At 55.3% G+C, this 14,694-nt stretch overlaps 1 protein-coding gene across 4 annotated transcripts; it reads right to left on the minus strand.

The window, feature by feature from the left end:
* Positions 1-1,285: 1,285 nt before the first annotated feature.
* KMT5A (lysine methyltransferase 5A) lies at positions 1,286-14,014 on the minus strand (the record flags this gene model as incomplete). 4 transcript variants are annotated; one of them, XM_082667765.1, is made up of 8 exons in its annotated part: positions 1,286-3,160; positions 3,887-4,077; positions 5,698-5,757; positions 8,247-8,334; positions 8,722-8,941; positions 12,190-12,346; positions 13,448-13,569; positions 13,838-13,880. In XM_082667765.1, 7 exons carry the CDS (start codon positions 13,559-13,561, stop codon positions 2,950-2,952), a joined length of 1,041 nt encoding a protein of 346 aa, XP_082523891.1. In that variant the 3' UTR covers positions 1,286-2,949. The 4 variants fall into 4 exon arrangements, with proteins under 4 accessions (XP_082523891.1, XP_082523888.1, XP_082523889.1 ...); XM_082667762.1 differs by lacking the exon at positions 13,448-13,569 and having other exon boundaries at positions 13,838-14,014; XM_082667763.1 differs by lacking the exon at positions 13,838-13,880 and having other exon boundaries at positions 13,448-13,656.
* Positions 14,015-14,694: the final 680 nt, after the last annotated feature.

Consider the following 14,694-nt stretch of genomic DNA (forward strand, 5'->3'; position numbering starts at 1 on the left):
GGAGGTGAGAGCTGACTTGGGAAACGAACCCGAGCATCCTGACTTCAGAACCGCAGACGCTGGGGTGTGGCTGTTGGAGCGCCAGAAGCTAAGTTCTTGGAGCCGGGCCCAGTGTGACCACAGACAGCAGAGACACGGCCGCTCCCACACTGCAGGCTTCCAACTCCAAACCCAGCCCCAGGAGGAGCAGGCTTAGAGGCAGTATCTATCAGTCCTGGGCACTTGTAAACAGGGAATGATAGAAAACCACCCACAATTTTCATCCTAATAACAGCTAACATTGATTACTGAGGATCATCTATGTGCAAGTACTTTTTATGTCTCAAACTCATCCAATCCTCACCATCACCCCGACACAAGCACCAGTGTCATCTTCGTGTCACCGGGGAGGAAAGTGGCACGCAGGGCGGTTAGGTAACCCGCCCAAGGTTATACAGCTGCTAAGTGGCTGGAACCTGAGGTTCTGTTCCAGGGCCGAGCACTTGGCCACCAGGCCACACTTCCCCTCCAACGTGAGGAGGCAGTAATACGTGACGACTGAATCCTGCGGAAACCCCTGCAAGGCAGGTGGGCAGAGGCTGTTCCGAACCTGATGGACAAATTTCAGAGGGTAAGTGATTTGTTCAGGGTGAGAGCTGACAAATGCTTAGAGCCGATCGATGCCGGGAATGGCTCTTCCACCTGTAAACCAAGGACTCTACCCACCATCCCAACCTGCCTCTAGTGCCTGGGGCTGAGGGAACTAAGCCTCTCGGGGCGGGTGGTGGCGTGTGCGGTGGGGATGGCGATCTGGGCTGGCGGCGGGGCGGGGGACATGACGACTTCCAGCACCACTGAGACGCCTACCTGAGAATCAACTCTAGCACGTTAGAAACAACAATGACAGTTACAACAGCTGAAACGTATGCTACTTGCCAGGCATTGTTCTAAGGGGGCAACATGTTTAACTTTTAATCTCCACAAGCAACCTCTGACCCCCCCTCATGATAAAAATGAAGAGACTGTCCCCTAGGAGGACAGTCACCAAAACTGATTCACACTGGTGTGTGGCCCTTTGTAAAATAAAACGGGAATTCCCTGGCAGTCCAGCGGTTAGGACTCCGTGCTCTTACTGCCGAGGGCCAGGGTTCAATCCCTGGTTGGGGAACTAAGATCCCACAAGCCGTGCAGTGTGGCCGAAACAAAAAACAAAACAAAACCAAAAAAATGCAACCTTTCTTCTGCCTCTGCCTTGTAAAAAACAAACAAACAAAAAACACAAGAAACCAGAATGACACACGTAGCCTCGCCTGGCAATAAATATTTTAATTTTCATTTCATTTTTATGATGACAAATAATTTTCAAGTTTATTTCCTTTTTTTTTTTTTTAAATACAAAGCTAAACCACAAACAGGTACAACCAAGACATTTTATCTCACATTTACACACTCCCATCAGATCCTCCTCCAATTCACTGACCACTGACCAGGCAAGTGTGGGGTGGGGGGAAGACTTTCTTAGGTAGCACCGTCGTGAGACCGGGACAGGGGCACTGAAGCTGAGGACAGGCTCTCATGCCTGTCTCCATTCACATTTACCTGGGAGCAGGGGGCCAGGAGACCCCACGTCACGGCTCCAGAGCCCCAGGCCCCTGAACTACAGGTTAACAGAAAGTGGGAATCGGTTTCCCTTTGGGAGGAAGCTACCTGCTGCTCTTCCTGCTGTCACAGTCGAGGTGAAAACTTTACCCTTAGCCGTGATCCCTGGGCCGCTGGGCCCGCCCGCTCCCCTGCACTCCAGCAGCTGGGCTGGGGACCCTGCATTTCGGGGCTTGTAGGCTCACCCTTTGGTTCACGGCTGCATCTTCACAGGAAGGACACCAGGGGGTCTGACAAACAAAAGCCTTGACAGCAGGTCTGGAACTTTCAACCCAGCAGAATCAGGTTGGGGCGGGGGTGGGGAGGTGGGGAATTGGGTAAGTAATTTCTGGTCGCACTACAAAACTTTATTTTTGATTAGAATAGTGTACCATCTCAAATCTCTTCTACAGAAACAAAACCAAGGGGGAGAAAAAAAGCCAAACTAAAAAAAAAAAACCCAAACAAAAACGCAGCCACGTCACTCACTTCAAGACCTATATACATGTAAGTTGTCTTCTGTGGTTTCTTTTTTTTCTTTTTTGTTTTTTGATTTTTATTATTTTTTTTAAAATAAGCTCAGTGTTCACATTTCTATAAAGAAATTAACCCAGTTTCGGGAACCCCTGCCCGGCAGGGCTAGGTAAGCAGTGCTTGTTCCTGCCCACATCTGCTTTGATTCCCCGCCCTGATGCTTCGAGGTGCCCAGAAAAGCGGCAGCCCGTGGAAGAGTAAATCTAGGCCCGGCCCGTGAGCCACCGGGTCAGTAAGCTTTCGAGAAAGCAGAGGGGAAGACTATCTTACTGTGAAACCTTTTTAAAAAATATTCATACACTTCCATGTGCGCCTGTCGAGATGTCAGGAAAACAAGAGCTTGGGAACATCCCGTCCAGGCCGTGGGGAGGCAGCTCTTCCTCGCGCCCGCCTGGCACTGGGACGTCAGGGCTGAGGAGGGGAGAGAGTCCCGGCTCCTCAGGTGGACGAAGGCGCATCGCCCAGCTTCCTAGTTCGTGTTCGACTCTTTCCTCTAAAACCTGTGCTGAGTCTTTGACTGCATGCACGGGAAGCACAAACGTTTGACTTGTATGCAAAAAAGGTACAAAAACAACCAGAATATAAAAGTTTTGGTAATATAAGGCCATCTGTTCAAGTCCACCTTGGAAACCTGTAACAGATATTTAAATACTACAGTGAAAAGGCATCTTAATATACTTTTTTAAAAACATCTGAAGGAATCTGCTAAGATTAAATGTGTAAAAAAAAAAAAGTCAATTCCCTTTGAGGGCACTTTGTCCATTGAAGAAGGGAGGGGGGAGGGGCGGGGCCGTGGGGTTAATGCTTCAGCCAGGGGTGGGCTTCGATGGAAGCCCGGCTGCGGTCCCCATAGTCATACAGGAGCTCCTCCCCAGCCTCGATGTCGCGAGAGGCAATGAGGATGAGGTGAGGCACGCCGTCGATGTCGTGCAGTTTGGTTTGGCAGTTCCCACATTTACTGTGGTTGATCAGTCTTCCCAGGCGATTTGTCTCTCTGGTTGCATCCACGCTGGTGGGGAGGGAGGGCGGCAGAGGATTAAATTGATAAAGAGGGTTCTGAACCCAGTCAGAGTCATGCTTGCTCTCAGCTCTGGTGGGACGGTTATTTAGGGCCACGTTTTTGGGAAAGCGAAGTAACTCAAAAAAAATATCTTTAAGAGCCCAGAGAGGCGCTCGGTGTGGGGGATCCGAGGCAGGGGGCAGGCCTAGACGGGAATGCAAAAGGCTCTTTGTGGAAGTTCTGCATAATAAATAAGTGAATAAAAATCAACTATGTTGACAGTGGGGGGAGGCCGTGCGGGTGTGGAGGCAGGCAGTACATGGGAACGCTCTGTACTTTCCACTCAGTTTTGCCGGGAACCTAAAACTGCTCTAAAAAGTACAGTCTATTAAAGAAAAAGCAATCAATGACACTGCCACACTGGGGACAGAGAAGTCAGCAATTCCCAGAGCTGTTCTGGCCACGGGTCCCAGAGGAGAGGCCAGGTGAGCCCCTACGCAGGCTTTCATGAGACTGGTCTACGTCTTGTCCCACGAGATGGCATCCAGAACCGCTCCGATCCCCAAAATTAAACATGGGAAGTGGGGGAGTGGGGGAGCTGCATCACAGCTTTGAAAAAAGGTAGCAAGAACTAAACAAGAAGCTGTTGCAGGAGAGTCAGGATGCCCTCGGTGGCCCTCTGGCTGGACCTCTGCCGGGGCAGGGAAGAGCCACTCGAAGCACTAGGGGACTTACCAGTAGGTTTTGCTCAGATACTGAAAATAGTACATGTAGCAGCCCGTGGAGGGGTCTTGCGCGTACAGAGCCTCCCGCTTCTTGGCGTCGGTGATCTCGATGAGGTCCCCGTGGTATTCCACCACAAACTCGCCCCGGGAGAACTGCTTGGTGGCAATCACGCCCCTGCCTTTGCCGTCAATGAGGTCAATCTGTTGGGTGGTGCCAAGAGGGAGGGTTGGTTCATAACAGCAACAAACGCCACAGTGCAGCGCCGGCTTCCGGGGGCGGGAGGCTTGCACCGCGTTCTTGGAACAGCTTTACTGCGGCAGGCCATAAAATTCACTCATTTCACATGTACAGTCTGATGGGTATTAGTCAACATATACAGTTGTGCAACTATTGCCACAATCCATCGCCCCAGAGTTCCCTCGTGCCCATCTGCAGAGCCTTGTTACGCCAGATCCTGAGAGATCTGCTAGGTGGGTGCTGCCCCATTTTGCAGGTGAGAAAACGGGATTAGAGAGGCAGAGTTGTGTCCACGGCCACAAAGCTAGGAAGCCGTGTAGCACAGACTCAAATCCACGTCCTGGCCTCTTCGGGGGAGTAGTAGGACCCAGTGTTCTGAGTCTCTCCCTTTATCCCATAATTAACCCTCCTGGGTTTCTCCTCACTCCATTTTCTGGAGATGGTGGGTGATTGCTTGAGGGGTCCAGACTTAAATTCAGATCCCCCCTAGGGCAGCGGTCCCCAACCTTTTTGGCACTGGGGACCGGTTTCGTGAAAGAGAATTTTTCCATGGACGGGGGTGGGGACGTTCAGGAGGTGATGCGAGCGATGGGTAGCGGGGATGCGGCTTCGCCCGCCCGCCCGCTGCTCACCTCCTGCTGTGCGGCCCGGCTCCTAACAGGCCGGGGACCGGTATTGGTCATGCAGCCCAGGGGTTGGGGGCCCCTGCCCCAGGGGATTCCCTGGCGGTCCAGTGATTAGGACTCTGAGCTTCCAATGCACGGGGCACAGGTTCGATCCCTGGTCAGGGAACTAAGATCCCGCAAGCCGTGCAGTGTGGGCAAAAAAAAAAAAAAAAAATTTCAGATCCCCCTCAATGGTGGGTGGAAACTGAAGCTTTCCAACCCCTGGGTCCTAGTCCAGGGCCATCTGGCCACCACTATGGAGACTTGCTCCCCTCTCATCCACCCAGTGTGTCTGAAATATATGAAGAGAAAAGCAAATTTCCTGGGCATTGCCATTTCCCAGGAAAACAGTCTAGAAAAATCTGATCAGTTTGTCCTTTTAAAAGTTTCCCTATGCGTCATGCTAAATGAAAGAAGCCAGATAAAACAGGCTACAGATTCTATGATTCCATTTGCATGAAGTGTGCAGAACAGGCAAACCCACAGAGACAGCAAGCAGACTGGTAGCTGTCAGGGGCTGAGGGCAGGAAACGCGAGTGAGTGCAGATGGGTTCGGGGTTTCCGTTTGGGAGGATGAAAAAGTTCTGGAACTCGACAGAGATGATGATCGCACAACTGTGACTGTAGGATGTACTTAACTGTACACTTAAAAATGGTTACAATGGTAAATTTTATGTTGCATGTATTTCATCATAATTTTTAAAAAGTTTCCTCAGGGTGACATCTCATGTTTCCTTCGTGAGGCCTTCCCTTTAACGACACTTTTAGCATTTGGTCCCTGGACAACCTGTAACAGCCCGCCTGGTCACAGTGACCATCAGAGGGTTGAAGCAGCGCAGCTCCTATGTGAGCCTCTGCACCAGGGAAGGTGCGACTTCACAGCCTTAACTTCCACGAGTGGGCCCTGCGGCCCCTTACCTTCATTCCTTCTTCTTTCCCACTTTCAATCAATTCGTCTATTCTTTTCCTTTCTTCAGACTGGGTGGGGAGGAAAGAAAAAATGAGACGTGCGTCAGCATTCTCTCCGAGGCCATTCCAGGAGCCCCGGCCGCCCGCAGGTCACTTGCAGTTGGCCTCCAGGGCACTGGTCCCAAAGGATGCCCAAGCCCCCAAGCCCCCATCCTTTCCTCAATGCCCGTCTGAGGCGGACCGTCGCCACCCGGGGTTTAAAGAGGCCAAGAGGAAGACAGTGGTGGCCCCAAGGGCAGAATCGGGCTTGTGGCTATGTTCTGTTTGGCCCATGCAGACTTCTAAAAAACAGCGAAATTGCTGACATTTAAAAATCAGGACTCCGACTTCATACGACAGCAGCCAGGGCTGTTCAGAGGCTGCGCCCTTTAGACGGGGTGCGTGTGCCCACCGCCTGCTCACTGCGGAATCTTCTGGCCTAGAACAGTGCCTGGCACACAGTAAGCCCTCAAAGCAACAACGGCCCCCCGCCACCCCACGTGCACACACACAGCTACCTTGTTAAATGATGAATCAGTTACAAGTGTGCAGAGATAAATGGGAGTAATCGTGGGAGAACTGAGATAGGCGACGGGGGACTTTCCTGCCGTGACAGAACAAGGCAGAGGAGACAAGCTGAGGAGAGCCGGGGCCGTGGAGGCCCTGAATGCACGGCCCTGAGTTTCACTCTGGAGGCTCGGGGTTTGGGGCATGTGATCAGCCAGCTCTGAGCGTCCTAAAGAGGATTCCGGCAGCAGCCCACGGGGGACCCAGGGCCTGAGTGGGCGGGAAGGGAGCAAGGTGTTGTCTGCGGAGCTCTTTGTCCGTCTCACCCCCGCTGCCCACACCCAGCCCCGGGCCTCGGTTTCGGCCAGCCCCCGAGGGCAGGCAGGTCAGGCCTGACCTCACCCCTGAGACGAGGCCCAGCTGCCCCGCCCTCGGGCTTCACTTTGCGGTCAAGAGCTGCCGCCGCCCTGGCAGCCGCAGCCCAGCAGCCCGGCCGACAGCTGCCTCGCCGTCCTGGCCGGCGACCACCTGGCCGCAGAGCCAACACAAACGGCGGCGGGCACAGCGTGTCTCTCCCTCGCCACTGGCTCTGCGTCCAGGGACAGCGTGAGCTTTACTGTGCCGCCTGCTGCTTGCCGCCCGCCTGCTGCAGGGTCCGGCAGACCTGCGGCGCACCCTACTGCAGCCTCCACTGCCCCGACAGAGAGCCCCGTTGTTGTTGTTTTTAATTAAAAAGGCCAACTCAGCTGCCCGCCCCGCCCCACAGCCCAGAGCGGCGCCTGGTGGAGCCCCAGCCTCCCCGTGCGGGCGCGGCGGCTCTGAGCGGGGCTGGGCACCGCCTCGCCCTCTGCAGTGCCGTCTCTACGATGACCTCACACTGCCTCCCGCTGCAGGCAAACAGCTTGCAACAGCTTGTTCTTGGCTGAAAGACGCTGCCTTTCTAAGGAAATAAAGCCAAAGCTTCTCTCTAGGGGGAAAGATGGACCTCCCCCCCTTTTTAAAGGAAGTCCTGCCAGTTCAGAGGTGGGGGGGTGGAGAGAGGCTAGATCACCATCTGTACAGCCACAGCTCTCACATCAAAAGGCTGAAGGGGTCTGTTCCGGTTGAAAGGCCAGGCCCCCACCTCCCTCGTGGGGGGCAATCCTGAGCGCTACTCCCAAGCCTGCGGGTTATTCTGCCGCTCCCGGGGTGGGAGGGTGGACAGAAGCAGCCGGGGGCTGCAGGGCCCGGCCACACCCTGGGTTTCCCTAACAGAAAGGCAATAACCCCACCTCACTGCATCAAATATTGATCGCCTGTGCACAGCTCAGCACTCTGCAAACACGGCAGGCAGGGGCCTCACAGCCCAGTCAGCCTTCCTGCCTGGTTTTCGCACGTTCTGAGGGACAGTGGCTGGGTGGGAAAGAGCAGAGAGGGGCCCCGGGAAGGGACAACACGGGGGAAGCAAGTGACGATAGTTAACAGGTGCTCAGTGCATACCAGGCACGGTTCTAAGTGTTCTACGTGCATTAACTTAAGAATGCAGCCTCCCAACAACCGCACACGGTACTACTTTATTATCCCATTTTACAGACAGGACAGAGAGGCACAGAGCGGTTAAGTAACTGGCCCGACGTCATACGACCAGGAAGTGGTTCCCAAGCCACTGCTCTTCACCACCTCGAGACATGAAACTTCTGGACAGCAGAAAAACAAGCCTCCCAAGAGCATGCAGCCTTCATGTTCCTAGGCTCCAACGGCCCTGCCAAAGCCACTTTCATGGTAAGTCCTGACTTTCCAGGCCACGTGCTACAGGCGACAAGGCTCCTTCACAGAGGCGTCGTAACTAAGCTTCATGGTGACCCAGAGAGTTATGACGGCCCCCACTAGACCAAGGAGAATATCGAGGCCATGGAGGCCAAGAGACTTGTCCCAAGATGATACAAAGCGAGCTCAGGCTGTGCACGGCAAGCACCGCCCACTGGGATGCCCTGCCCCTTCCGAGAGCCGGAATCAAAACCACGGGACTCTACCTGCAGCTCAGCTTTGCTCTTCCTGGAGCTCCTTCGAACAGGGTAGAAATCTGTGAGCTTACGATTCTGCTGCGTTTTTCCTTGAGCTCTGGGGTGAGAAAGGAAGAGGAGAAAACAAGTATTAGCACCGAGACCGCATTCACGTCCAGGAGGCACACAACCCCCGAGCAGCAGGCTCCTTGGAAGCCATGTCACTTCAACACCTCTGTCCACCGTGGCCCAGGGTCACTCAGGCTCACCTGCCCACGGGGGCCTCAGAGAGTGTCAAAGACAGGCTGCCTACTCTCGGCGGGGAGCGGGCTCCTGAGCTCTGGACCCGTGACAGACCAAGATGCTGACAAACAGTGGTGTCCCCGGTGGCGACTCAGGAATCTGAGCCTTGACGGCTCAAGGGGCTGAGAGGGTGGGCGGCCTCACCCCTGCCGGCACTGGGCAGGCCGCCCTGTGTTAGGGGTGGCCTCCAGGGGGCGCTTACTTTTTCCTGGGAGCCTGTTTGGCCCTGACGGGCTTTTTCAGGGCTTGCTTGGCGGCAGCTGCATTGGGAGAATCACAAGACGAGGTCGGGGTTTTGGGAGGTTCTGTTGCCTCAGATTTTTGGTTTGGAAAAGGGGCCAGGGGGCCTCTCCTGGCGTCTTTGATCTTCTGTTCCTCGGCCTTCGTGGGGCTTCGTATTGCATTCCCAGAGTTTCTTTTCTCTGTGGGCAGAGGGTGGGGGGAGACAGGCTGACTCTGGACCCACCGGCTCCCACTTTCCAGCCCTCAGCCGCATGCTAAGACAGGCTTGGAGAGAAGAGAGGGATGGGGCGTGTTGGGCAGCCGTGCCCTTGGGCTGTTAAGCCTGGTGTCCACTAACCAGTATCTTGGGCAGAGCGTCTGGCTTTACTTTTTGACCCAGACACTGGGTGCAGCTTTTGGTCTTCTGCATCTTTTTTTTCTTTTTCTAGCTTTGTTGAGGTATAATTGAGAAATACAATTATAAGATATTTGAAATGTTACACCATGATGAGTCAACATATACATTGTGAGTGGATCCCTCTCATCTAATTAATCAACACATCGGGCCTTCTGCATCTTGAAAGAGCCCTTGAAGCAGAAGCACCACGGCCAGCAACACTGGCGTGAGGGCTCGACCAATGGCTTTTCAGGAAATGGGCTGCAGACCCCAGGGAAAAAAGCTAAATTCCTAAAGGGTGGGCCAGTGTTGGTGGACAGGAGTAAGGCAATAAAGCAGAACCTCTCCCCAGCAAAGGCCTCTTCCCCAAGAGCTAGCTGCCTGGAGTGATTCATTTCAGACTCTTTTTCTTTTTTTTTTTTTTTTTAAATTCCCTGTTCTAACAGGGTCGAAGCCCAGTGTTCACAGTGGTTCCCAGCACGGTGCCCCGACACCAGTCAGTGTGTTGTTGAGGGACGTCGCCAATGACTTGTTACTAAAAATAGTTGTGGAGCACCAGTGTTGGACTATTTTTTTTCAAAAGAGATTTTACTTTTAACAGATAATTAAATAATACATTGCTGGTGGGAATGTAAGATGGTGCAGTCACTTTGGAAAAGAATTTGGCAGTTCTCCAAAATGTTAAACATAGAGTTACCATATGACCCAGCAATTCTAGTTCTAGGAATCTATCAAGAGAATTAAAAGCAGATGTCTACACAAAAACCTGTATATGAACGTCTGCAGCAGCTTATTAATAATCAAAAATGGAAACAACCTGAACGTCCATCAAATGATGAATGGGTCAAGAAAATGTGGTACATCTGCAGGATGGAATATTATTCAGCCACAGAAAGGAACGAAGTACTGACACAGGCTACAACATGGATGAACCCTGAAAACATTATAATGAGTCGAAGAGGCCAGACACAAAAGGCCACGTATTAGATGATTCCATTTATATGAAATGTCCGGAATAGGCAAATCCATAGAGACAGGATATAAATTAGGGGCTGCCTGGGGCTGGGGGAAGGGAGGAATGGGGAGCGACTGTGAATAGGTACAGGTTTTCTTTTTGGGGTGATGAAAATGTACTGGAGTTTAACAGAGGTGATAGTCGCACATATCTGTGAATATGCTAAAAACCACTGAATTGTACCCTTTAAAATGGTGAACTTCAGGATATCAGAATTATATCTCAATAAACAAAAGAGAAAAATAAATACATCAGCACCCATCCAGACCATTCTGGCTCCTTGTACGCCCTCCTGGGTGGAGGTAAGGCGTCAGGCGTAACCCTACAAGTGGGTGGTGCTCGTGAACATCAGCAGTCATGTTGAGTCTGCATCAAGGCAGGAAAAGGGTCTAGAATCATGGACAAGAACCTGGACCTTGGGGTCTCCTCCAATGTTCCTCCAGCCCCCAATTCTGACTGTCGCCACGTAATAACACTACGAGTCAAATCAGCTAGCTTGTGCCCCGTGTCCCCATTTAGGACAATCTACATCCTGCCCCGTTCTAGAGGGGACGTGAGACTGGCTGAGTGCCATCTCAAAAGAGCCCCTTCCCCAACCCAGTGTGGTGAGTGCTGTTCTGAGTGCTGCCTACGCTGAACTGCGGGGAGGGGCAGGCCGTGATGCTCACAGCCCAGTGGAGAACAGGCTCACAAAGCCGCCCCCCACTCCTTTTTTCTGGCCGTACTGCAAGGCTTTTGAGATCTTAATTCCCCCAAACGGGGACTGAACCTGGGGTCCAGGGCAGTGAAAGAGCCGAGTCCTAACTACTGGGCCACCAGGGAATTCCCTCACAAAGCCCATCTGCACCTGCTCTTTAACTGACCTTCAGAATGGTCCTGTAGGACTCCTCTCTCTCCCACTGTACAGAGAGAACAGAGGCTCAGAAAAGAGTAGCAAATTGCCCACGTCCCTTCCTTTGATCAATGGCAGAGCTAGGATTGGAACCTTTAAGTCATATGAAGTAACATCACCCTATGTCCCAGGGGGAATCAGGCAGAGGGCCGGCTCCTGCCCCTGGGTCTCAGATCTGGCCCAGAGGTTGGGCTACCCCATCCCTTACGGGGCCTCAGATCTGGCCCAGAGGTTGGGCTTCCCCATCCCTTACGGGGCCTCAGATCTGGCCCAGAGGTTGGGCTACCCCATCCCTTACGGGGTCTCAGATCTGGCCCAGAGGTTGGGCCACCCCATCCCTTTACGGGGCCTCAGATCTAGCCCAGAGGTTGGGCCACCCCATCTCTTACGGCACTTTCTGTTAACGAATACAAAGCTTCCTGGTACGGAGCTGCTGATAGCCAGAGTTTTGCTTCTCTAAGGCAAGGTTTAATCAGAAAGGAGCACGGTGAATTGGGGAAAGCTCACGTGCACCGGCGCCCCCGCCCCGCCCTCAGCTTTAAAAGGGAATATTTGGGTTAGAACAAGATGTGTAAGAGGTCTCAGCGTGTTTTGCAGGGCCAGACAGAATTTTCAATAACCATTAATTTTCTTGCTCAATATTTTAACCCCAAATCTCATTCCAGAGTATGATGCTCCAGAGACTAGCACTGAACACTTGAGTAGAAAGAAACTTTAGAACTGAGGTCAAGGCCACCTCATAAAAGGGAAGGAAATCAGTTCCTTAGGTTCACACGACTCAGCGGGAGTGCAAGAGCCTGGTCCGGACAACCTAGACTCATAATTTCTGTACTTTTAGCACCTGTGAGCCTCTCTAACAACAGGCCAGGTGCCATATTGTTGCAACTTGGCAAGATAATCAAGCCTGAAGGACACGCTAACTCTTGTGAAAGCAGGGAGAACCTGTCAGACCAACAGGGCACACGCCCTGGAACAGGCAGCTCTTTCCCCCTTGTCTGTGTTTCCCAGCAGCAAGACCAAACATGGTTCAACCCTCTTGAACTTTGGCTTGAAAAGGCTGGATAAAAATTTAGCACATTTACATTATTCTGCAGGATGCGAGCCGGCCAGCTATGGTCAGAACAGGGCCATTTCAGAGGCTTACCGTCGCGTTTCCTGTAGATTCCGGCTAACGGCTTCCCCTGGCATTTGACTTCGTGATGTGCAACTGAGTTCTCTTCCTGAAGGGGGGAACGCATTCCAGAGCATTTGTTCGGGCTCATGTAGGTATAGATCTTTGATTGCCCGGTAAATACATTCTCCTAAAACGACAAATGCATATTCTGAAAGAGGCTTGAAGAAGAAGATCCCACAAGATTTAGGCAGCCAAGGGGGCAATCAGAATACAAAAGACAAAAAATAGACAACATCTCTCAAAAACTGGGCTACTCCAGCCCCAGCAGAGCAGTGGAAGGTTCAGAATCCCCCAGGTCCAAGTCCGTCTCTAATTCCATTCGCTAAGGGGGGACCATCTGGCCAGCAGAACCAGCCGTCCACAAAGGTCTATATAAGAAGGAAACAACCTACCCGTAGCAAGGAGGTCAGAAGGACCAGGGTAAACAAGGCCGGGATGGGAAGGGCTGGCCTAGTGCAGGAGCCGACTGCCCTGGCAGGAGCTGCAGGGACTCTGGCACAGAAGCGGGCCTCAGGGAACCTGATCAACCACTTCTCAGTCCTGAGGTCAGCTGGCAGGACCTGCCATTACTGCCTGAGCCTTCTGTGTGCCCAAGCCTGGCCCCTCTCAAATCATGCAGCCCAGCAGCCTCCACGGACTGCGGGACTGGGCTGCGGTTGGGGTAGTTCTCTCGGGCTAACTGGGGGGGTGCAGAGCTAAAGGAAGAAACGCCTAGAGACGTCGCATTTAGGGCGGTTACTCGACTGCGGTGGGCAGACCGGTGGGGCGGACAGGTCACTGCTGGTGTCTCTGGGTGTGCGGCCTCTCCTCTGAGTAAGCACAGACAGGAGGAGGGCCTTCCCAGAAACCCTACTGAGCCTTTCTGCCTGGTGAGCCATTCAACACCAAGTCAGCGAGACCCTGTGACCTCCCCGAGGGCCCCGGGCAGGCCCCGCACACTCTGGGAAGGCGGCCACCCCAGGGGTGGCTGGGTCTCGGGGCCTGGAAATGCCATAAAGACACAAACTTTTACGAGGTCAAACACTGCTAGGGTCATGGCGGAGCGGGTGTGGACGCCACTCCCAGGCAGGCAGCAGAAAAGGAAGCTGCCCGGCCGGGCGCCCCGCCCGCACCCCCGCCCCAGGGCCGCGGGGGCGCCCACGTGCTCTCGGAGCGGGGTCGGCAGGGGCGCCCGGCCGCACGGCCCTTCGGGGCGCGCCGAGCGAGTGCGGGGAGGGTGCCTGCTTACCCCGTTGGTGCGGGGCCTCCCCGGGCCCCTCCGCTCCACCATCTCCGGGCCCGGGGCCGTCGCTGCCACCGCCGCCGCCGCCGCCGCCGCCTCCACCGCGCGGGGCTTGGACATCTTCCTGCCTGGAGAGGGGGACCCGGGGGAAGCGGGGGAGGGGGCGCTCAGGGCGCGGCGGGGCGGGGAGCGGGGCCGCCCGGGCCGGGCGCCGCGGCGGCGCCTCCCGCCGCAGCCATGTTCCGAGGGCCCGGCGGCGGTGGGCCGCCCGCGCCGCCGGGAGGCCGGGGCCGGCCGGCGGGGCCAGGCCGGGGCCCGAGTCGCCCTCCCGCCGCCCGGCCCGGCCGGGCCCCGCGCGCCGCCCGCCCCCCGCGCGGCCGGGCCCGACACACCCACCTGCAGCCCGGCCAGGCCCATGGCGGCGCGCCCCGCGCCCTCGCCCTCGCCGCCGCCGCCGCGGCCCGGCCACCAGCGCTGCCGCTGCCGCTGCTGCTGCTGCTGCCGCCGCCACCAGCGCCGCCGCGGCGCCCCGGGGAAGGGCCGGCGGCGCCCCACGGCGCCCCCTTCCCCCATGGCCTGCGAGGCAGAGCCCGGCACCCGCGCGCCGCGGCAGCCCCGGCCGGCCCGGGACCGAGGACGCAAGGAGGGAGGCGCTGGCGGCGCGTCCTCCGCGGCCCGCCCGCTCGCCGCTGCCGCCACCCACCGTCCGCTCCCGGCCGGGGAGGGGGCTGGCAGGGGCGGCGCTGCGAGGCTCCTCCGGAGCGAGGGAGGGAGAAGGGGAGGGAACGAAGGAGGGCGGGCCCCGCGGCCGCGAGGAATCCCGACTCGGGCGCGCCCCCTCTCGCGCGTCCTCAGCCACTCGGGGAGGAAGGGGTGTGAAACATGATAATGACAGCCCGGGCTCTCGGCCGGCCAGGCTCCTACTCTCGCTGGCTCAACGGCTATTTCGGGAGACCCGTCCGTGCCAGGCGCAGTCGGCAGCGGTGAACGCGACAGGCGAGAGCCCTCTTGTATGCCCGAGCCTGTGCTCACGGAGTGTTTTCCTGGGCATTTAACCTTCCCGGCAAGCCCCTGGGGGCCAGGTCCTGTGGCTAACCGTTTATGATGAGGATACTGAGCTTCCAAGGAGGTGCAGAGGCTTGTCCAAAGCCACAGAACTAGAAAGCGATCAGGTTAGGTGTCAAACCCAGGCGGTCTGCACCTGACCGGTCCGGACCCTGGGGAAATAGAGCCAGGAATTATAACGGTATGTT

The sequence above is a fragment of the Grampus griseus genome, assembly GCF_964374135.1.
Source record: "Grampus griseus genome assembly, chromosome: 12".
In the NCBI taxonomy this organism is placed as follows: Eukaryota; Metazoa; Chordata; class Mammalia; order Artiodactyla; family Delphinidae; genus Grampus; species Grampus griseus.